Source organism: Papaver somniferum, chromosome 7 (assembly GCF_003573695.1).
Source record: "Papaver somniferum cultivar HN1 chromosome 7, ASM357369v1, whole genome shotgun sequence".
Lineage (NCBI taxonomy): Eukaryota > Viridiplantae > Streptophyta > Magnoliopsida > Ranunculales > Papaveraceae > Papaver > Papaver somniferum.
Genome location: NC_039364.1, coordinates 151,275,377 through 151,283,508, shown reverse-complemented (window position 1 = coordinate 151,283,508; position 8,132 = coordinate 151,275,377). Strand labels below are relative to the sequence as shown.

Sequence of the window (8,132 nt, the reverse complement as noted above, 5' to 3'; positions counted from 1 at the left end):
ATGGAAAGGGATTCTAGAAGGCATCTCTTGCATTCAACAACACTACATATGGAAGATTGGGAATGGAACAAAAATTCACGGATTGAAAACTTCTCTGACATCATTCAAAAAACCCCTCATTGCCCTTCTAGTCTCAAAACAGTTAACCAACTTTTCAATGCTCATGGAGAGTGGTACACTTCAATCTTATCTCTATGGTTTACCCAAGACATTCAAGACCTCATTATCCATACCCATCATAATCCAACCTCTGAAGATACTATAAGATGAAGCCTGACTAAAACTAGGAAATTCACTGTCAAATCCCTATATGATAAGCAAATCAATGACATGTATGCTAATGATGTTATTATATCTCCCTGGAAGCAAATATGGAGACTGGATACTACACCATCTATCAAACTCTTCATATGGAAATGTACACATGGCATTCTTCCAACCAATGCTAAGTCTGCTAGCATCTTGAACTATATTCATCCCATCTGCTCCATTTGCAAAAAATCTTCTGAGGACATCACCTATGTCCTCCTAGCTTGTCCAGCTTCTTCTGAAGTTTGGACCAAGCTTTTTGGGGAAAATCACCAACTGTTTACTGCTTATAGATCTTTCCATGATTGGTTCAATAGATGGTTCACTCCCAACAATCCCACGGTCAGTTGGAATGCTACCTTTGCTACCATTTGCTGGTTCATCTGGAAGGCTAGATGTGATCAAGTTTTCAGGAATATAAGTCCTTCTGCTGCAGCTACTGCCCTGAAAATCACCCAACACCTATGCAATTTCTCCAGAGTGAATCATAACCCATGACATATTCTAAACAATCTCTACTACCAGGGAGACACCAATGTTCAGAACACAAGCTCTTAAGTCCGAACAGAAACTCTGAAGGAAAATTTGGAATCACTATTAGCATACACATTTTAGAAGTCAAAAATAATATGGCTAATAGTGATTTACCATCCTATACTAACTTTGCGTTTATGGCAATGTCTTCAACAGGTATCTGCATGGGAGCTCGAAACATCAAAGACAGTACAACTGGACTCAGCAGAGCAGGAAGAACAAGTAGAGGAGCTCAACATGCACTGAACTGGGGGAAGGAAATGGGCCAGAACAATATTGATTATGCAGCAGAGGAAGAAGGAAATAACACTCATTACACAGTCAGAAACATCTCACCAATTGACTTTGTTTTAGGAAGGTTAATCAAGCTGACTCCACACCAAAACACAACTGCAGCCAATTTAGCTAGGCTTTCTAGTCACTCTCTCTTATTCCAAAACTTTAACTGGAAAGGTCCTAATCTCCGATCTCTTTGGACTACTTTGCAGTATCCTACAAATCATACTATTATTAAGGATAATTGTAATAATGACACTCTTATTTTGAAGGATCAACCTGGTGCTAGACTTAGCTCAGGTGATTCCACTGCTGTAACCCTGAGTGATTAGCTCTTTTGAGCTTTCTTGCTCTTTTTTCTATAAAAAAAAGATTCTTTATTTATTTCCAAACTACATTTTTTTTAGTTGCCATATACTCGTAAAAGATTATAACATTTGCTGAACATGCAATTCGTTCTTTCATTTCCCAATAGATCAGTGCAATCTTCTTTCTTTGATGTGTGTAGGTCCAACTTTCAATCAAACAACCAGAGGAATAAATGGGGATTAAAATTTTGAAGTTCTTGGTAATGACGGATTGATTCTTACAAATACTGTAATTGGTTATACTTGAGATTCCTCCAGAAAAAGGGAAGGAAAAAAGACTGACAACTAAGATCAAATTTGTAGTTACTCCTTACTATACATTGTAGAAGAAACATCTACCAGTTATGAAGAAAAAAACAGAGAGGAGAAGAAAAATAGACCCTTGAAATCATTATAATAGACAGGGCTGCACTTGTAAGAATATACATCCAATAAAAAATGGGCTTTTTTTTTTGCCGAAGCTGTGGTATATAATCCTAATTTACAAAAATCAGAACCCGGCAAACAAGGAGATATACAGTGAGATTGCAGTGGCAGCTATTGGTATTATTAATTGGTATAAAGCATCCTGTGGTGATCTGCTTCCATTCAGCTGTGCCTCGCTGATTTTCTCATTACCAGAACCCAATGTGACATTTACTGACTGTGAACCTGTATGCATAATAAATAATTTTAGTAACAGAAGAAGAGGTACCAAGTGAGATTTCGAAGATGGTCGAATGCACTAAGGATAGTACTGAATTGCTGAAAAGCGCAAGAATAAAAGCAAACAGAACACGCTATGGAATTTGAGGAAGCTAAACTTACAGTCGTAGTTTACCCATCCAATGCGTTGGCGAGCCAGATCATAAATAATAATTTTATCTTTAAGAACAAGGTCTGTTAAGATAGAAACCGATATTAGATCGTTCTCATTGGAACACCAGGATCTACTCGAGTAGCTAAGGAAAAGAATTCAGTCGAAGGGAAAGATTAAAAAAAAAAAAACAACTAATTGGATGAAGCCTTTCAACTCCAGCAAACTAACCTCCTAAAATTGTAATTCCTTGACCTTGCACTTTTTGAAAGCCAACACACCATTCACCCTGTAACAATAGAATTTCCGCAAATTCAGAAGGGGTAAAACACAGGCGGAACTCTAAAATTTTCACTAACATGAAAAGCCACTGTTTGCTATAGATCTAAGGTATTATAAACTATTGAATCATGCTGAATCACTCACTTGATGACCTGGTGTTTGTAGTAGGTAATCCTCGGGCTTTAAAATCATAGTTGCACCACCCGCAAAATTTAACATAACTGGAGGAAATGCTTCACTGACACTGAACATAACAAATGTAATTCGAATGGTTAAGGCAATAAGACGTAGCACCCTACATACCAATAAAAAGGTAAGACAGTAAATATGATTGGAGAAAATATAAGGGTTTTTAAAACAAACCTGGTTTGGGCTATAAAACATTGGTTTCCTGTTTTATCTATAAAAGGTTTTACGGACTGTTGAACAACAGCAACAAGCTGTACAGAGAGAAAAATATAATATAATCACTTTCTTTTATACTGATCAGGAAAGAACAACTTCAATCAAATATTAATACTGATAACTTACGGCATTGACAAATGGATCAAATGCTTCTTCAGCTAGGTATGCCAAAGTTGTTCCGGAATCAACAATTGTTCCTTGACTGTTTGATGTTGAGAAAACAGCTGGATCAATAGGCACTGGTTGTCCATTGATAGCAATACTTTGCAAATTCAAGTTATAGTGAGGCCTGCAGGAATGAAAAGAGGAATCAATCATACTTACCATTAAAATAGCATGAATACAACTAAACTCTTCAAAAGGAACTCTGTAATTTAAAATTGGCAGTTTTGCTATATAATAGAATTTTGGTCTAAATGAAATCAAAATAGTTGCTCACCACCACTGCCTGCATATTAGAAGAAAATGTTATCTTTTGAGATAAGGAGGTACAAAGACACATTATGGTGAAAACTGCTAAAAACTTTTATAAAATTTAAAAGGCATGACACTTAACAGAAAAAAGAAAAGGAAAAAACTATCGATTAAGGCAAAATGCTGATTGAGGCACGAATTTGTATATTAAACAGCCAAGTCTGGATCACAATATTAAACATGAAACCTACTAACCAACTAACAGGCACAATTTTGTTTCTTTATGTCATCAATGAATATTGATAGCCATCACTATATGAAAAACTGGATGTGACAATTCAAAAACTAAAGAAGTGAGTAATCAACTTCATCAAAACATTCTCTAATGCAAAACGTGCACGGATGATGAAATTAAGGAACGATTTCAGTAAACAGGAATATTTAGTAGGTAAAGAAGAGCATTACTGTGATGGAACAAGCGGACTGTAAACGATACCCTCTTCCACAACTTCACCAAGAACTAATACACCACCATCCCTGTCGGTTCCTTTCAAACAATGTGAGAACACCCTTGGTGTTATCCCTCTTGAAGATAATTGTTGGATGATAGACATACCATGTTGCCCAAAACCAAGAATTCCATCAACTGCTCTATCTGTCTTAGTTAAGTCCCCAGACTGATAGTTACTACACCCAAAAACAACGGGAGCTGAAGAGTTGGACATCAGAGAATTGCCAGTAACTGTGTCAAAATCCAACATGTCTGACACATAAAACCCTGCTGTCCCACTACCATCTCCATATTGGAATTGGTAACTACACTGAGAATTTTCAGAACAACCAGCCTCGGCAGTTTGAACAACAGAGCTGCATACGCTATCAGTACATGATATTGGAGAAGCTGAGGATGAACTGCCAGGATCAAAGAACTGCAGCTCTATCTGCAAACCAGAAATACAAAATATTTTTACCCACTGGGAAGTCTGATTCTCAAGATTAAATTGGCATAGCAAAGAACATTAGAAAGGGGGAAAAAAATCTTACTCCAAGTCCACTGCTTTTGGGACAACCACTGCATGAATTGCAATTAACCCACAATATATCACTTCCTGTATCAATCTGTACATTGAATTCCTTTGGTGGTGAGCCTAATTTCACTCTGGTGAAATATAACCTACATAAATCAAACCCATAAAACCCAAAATTCAAAAATCACAGATAATCAATACCCAATCAATTTAAGCCCAAATAACAAATAAAGGAGGAATCTTTCCCAAAAAAGAAATCAAGATTTTCCGAGAATTTTCAATGAAAACATAATCACATTCAACTAACAGTAAAACCCCAGAAATTAAAAAAGCAAGAATATTGATTACCCGACAGTGTAAGGATCAGCAGCACCTTGAACAGAGAAATCAACAACACCAATTGAAGATTGTTGTTGTTGCAAGATTCTACCATGTCTTGTTCTATCTCTATTCTTTAACTCATTCAATCCAATATTATGATTATTCGGAATAATTCTTTCAAGAGTTAGATAATGATTACTATAAACAAAAGCTACTGGTAATAAAATTAACCCTAAAGTAAAGATCAGAAATCCGGCGTGAAGAAACGCCGGCATTTCTCTAATAAAAGTCTCTCCTTTCCTCTTGTATTCTATCTATCTATTAACTAGGAAGAAAGAAAAGATTGAAATCTTCGAAGGTTTTTTCAGAGAGATAGATAAAAAGAAAGAAAAGGTTTTTGAGACAGAGATTAACAGAATTTGTTTGTTTTTAAAAAAATAAATCTGATTACGTTATTTTTACAACTTCTTTCATTCTTTATATAGTGGCGTCGCTAGCTCTTTTTTCCTCCTCAGCTGGGTGCTGGTTCTGTTCTGAAATTGGATGCTTTAGAATAACGGTTTGCTGTTACTTTAAGTCCTTATCTCATTGAGCTCACACTGATCAAAAGGGCAAAGGAAATGGCTCAATTTGGAACTTTCTTTGCATAAAGCTGATCCGAATATCATAAATCAGTCGAGATGGGAAACCAAATATGAACTTTAATCTGTTTTCATGTCCTTGTTAGCATAATAGACAGCAGTGCATGTTCATGTTTATAGTCTGTTCACTCGTGGCATATCTTAGACAACGGATGCTCAGGGAATAATTTTTATTTGGTAATTTTTGCTTTATCTAGTTCTACGAATCGGAAGAAATTGGTGGGACCAATTTTATCCAACATCATACGACCAACTTGAGAAAGGACTCGCCGGGTTGGACGGTTAGAATTCATTTTTGCCGATTACCGTTTTACCCTGGCTGTTTGGTGAAATTAAACTACTCTCCAATGCGGTTTTTTTTTCTTTTTTTTTTTGCCTTTATAGTTTATTTTATTTGTTTATTTTTTGACGTCAAAAAAGTAAATTTCATTAAAAATTTAAAAATGTAACCGGGAGTGATATTGAAGGTACAAACAAAAGAGAAAAAAATTAATGACAAATTCAAGAAGGAGCAACTCATAATTCTTGGAGAAAAAGAAGAAAGAAAAAGTATATATATATAAAAACTCCAAACACGAACACCAACAACAACTATCCAGAATCGTTATAATTTTCTTCTTTCTTTTTTTTTTTTATAATTTGTTTTCCGGAGTTTTACATATAACTTAAGTACATCGAAAAAAAATTACAGCAAAAAATACAAATAATAATAAGATCTCCTAAAACAAAAGAACTAATAAAGAATATTAAAAATATCAAATACATATATTTTCATGAGAACAACGATGTTTTCCTACTGGTTACTCATGTTGAACCATTTTGAATTTTAAATCTTTAATTTAGATTCTTTGATATCTGAATCTTGAATCTCCATTCAAAATGAGTAATAAGCCATGAACATCTTGATCAACAGCATCACCGATAGCTATGGGTCCTGGACACAAATGTTTGGATCAGCGTCACGCCAGAATGAAACATCCTTGATGATATACTCATGTATGTCCTTGCGGGTGAACAAACCGCCACAAAGGCTATTGAAATCTGCTAAAAAAACATATGATAAAATATCATCATTACAATAACAAGCCAATCACAAGAAAAGAATGAAAAGGAAAAAAACGTGCGATTGGGGGATATAGATTACTTCCCCAAACCAATAGTGTCCGCTAAGGGGTGTTTTTGGGATAAAATACTAAAATACCCTTCCCTCAAAATAAAAATCAAAAAAAAAAAAATCATATCCTCCATTTCCATCTTCACCTCTTATTAATCTCTTTTAGGATTAGGGGCTTTGAAACCTAAATATTCCCCACTCCCTTTCAAATTCGAAATTTTCCCCGTTCCCTTTCAAATTCTCTTCTCCTTCTCTGTCGGCTCCTCACTTTGAAAACAATTTTTTTCTTTTTACATTCGGAAGAGATGAAGACCATGCCGGTAGTGATGAAGACCATATCGGATGTGATGAAGACATGCCGGAAGTGATGAAGACCATGCCGGTATAGATGAAGACCATGCCGGAAGTGATGAAGACCATGCCGGTAGTGATGAAGACCATGTCGGAAATAAAAATTTTTACATCGTCGGAAGTGATGAAGACCATGCCGGAATTGGTGAAGACCATGCCGGAAAATGGGGCCGACATGCTTGGTAACTAACATTCAATGACGTAACTAAGTGCCAGCATGCTCGATAGAAATCTATCAATGCTGGTAGTCAAGTGAAAAAAAATTTAAGTTTCCTGGATACTTTATATCATGTGCCGGCAGAGAAATTTAAGCAAAATACTATGCCGATATTTGTACCGGCATGCTCGAGAATTAACTAAATGTGCTGGAAGACTGATTAAAACCAGAAAAAAAAAATCAAAACGGATAAGGTTTTGAATTGCTCCCAGGTCGAACACATCCGGGAGGAACTACGCCTCCCCGGACCACCCAGGCCCCCTGGATAGCGGGCTTGAATTTCAAAATGGGGGATAAGCTCGGTGCCGGCGTGGTATGAATACCATGCCGGTATGGCTGCTTCCGGCATGGTATTCATACCACGTCCATTCCGGCACCAAGATTTTTTAGCTGCAAAAATGGTGGATTCAAAGAAACAAAAAAATCAAATTTTCAACCTTTTAGCAGCAATTCTCTCTTCACAATCATCCTCCATTTTCACCAAAATAATTTCCCTCTCAAATTTTCGTTCCCTCCTTCTACTCTCACCTCACTCACCCAAACACAAATAATAACACACACTAATCATTTATCAAAAATCTTATGATTTTACTAATTATTATTAATCAATAATCCTAATTAGTGAGGGGTAGACTAGGAATTACATAAAATACTTAGATAAGGGGTGACCCTGATTTGATGTTTGGATCCCGTTTTTGTCCTTTTCCTATATCCCCCAATTGTTTTTTATATCCCCCAATCGCGCGTTCAAAGAAAAGGGAAACTATACTCCAAATTGTTGTAGATCAGCAATTAAGTTTTATTTGGATAATATATCCTATACTACTGTTGTCAAATCAATTTTGATTCTAAAATTTATACTATGTAATTTAGTTTTCTATAAAAAGTAGGAAAAAGAAATTGTTGATGGAGGATTATTAGAAAAAATCAGTTAAAGAATTGCAGAAATTCTCTTGTGATATAACTTCCCATGTAGAATCCTCACAATCAAGAAACCCCAAAGGAATTAGAAAAAAGGGAAAGCAAACACCCTTCAAAATCCCAATTTTCATCCTGAAACGAGCATTTTACAATAT

The 8,132-nt window shown here is 35.8% G+C and overlaps 1 protein-coding gene across 1 annotated transcript; it reads right to left on the bottom strand.

The window, feature by feature from the left end:
* Nucleotides 1-1,756: 1,756 nt before the first annotated feature.
* On the bottom strand, nucleotides 1,757-5,445 carry LOC113298755 (aspartic proteinase-like protein 2). The gene is made up of 9 exons (XM_026547578.1): nucleotides 4,761-5,445; nucleotides 4,429-4,558; nucleotides 3,850-4,325; nucleotides 3,097-3,259; nucleotides 2,929-3,005; nucleotides 2,710-2,809; nucleotides 2,515-2,572; nucleotides 2,295-2,366; nucleotides 1,757-2,138 (listed from the first exon to the last, which is right to left on the bottom strand). The coding sequence occupies exons 1-9, from the start codon at nucleotides 5,006-5,008 to the stop codon at nucleotides 1,978-1,980; spliced, it is 1,485 nt and encodes a 494-aa protein (XP_026403363.1). The 5' UTR covers nucleotides 5,009-5,445; the 3' UTR covers nucleotides 1,757-1,977.
* Nucleotides 5,446-8,132: the final 2,687 nt, after the last annotated feature.

Excerpts from the sequence above, each read along its gene's own strand:
- LOC113298755 (XM_026547578.1), bottom strand. The coding sequence starts at position 5,008 with ATGCCGGCGTTTCTTCACGCCGGATTTCTGATCTTTACTTTAGGGTTA. Across the intron at positions 2,367-2,514 it reads AGGAATTACAATTTTAGGAG|ACCTTGTTCTTAAAGATAAA; the intron begins GTTAGTTTGCTG and ends CTATCTTAACAG. Across the intron at positions 2,139-2,294 it reads TGGATGGGTAAACTACGACT|GTTCACAGTCAGTAAATGTC; the intron begins GTAAGTTTAGCT and ends TTATGCATACAG.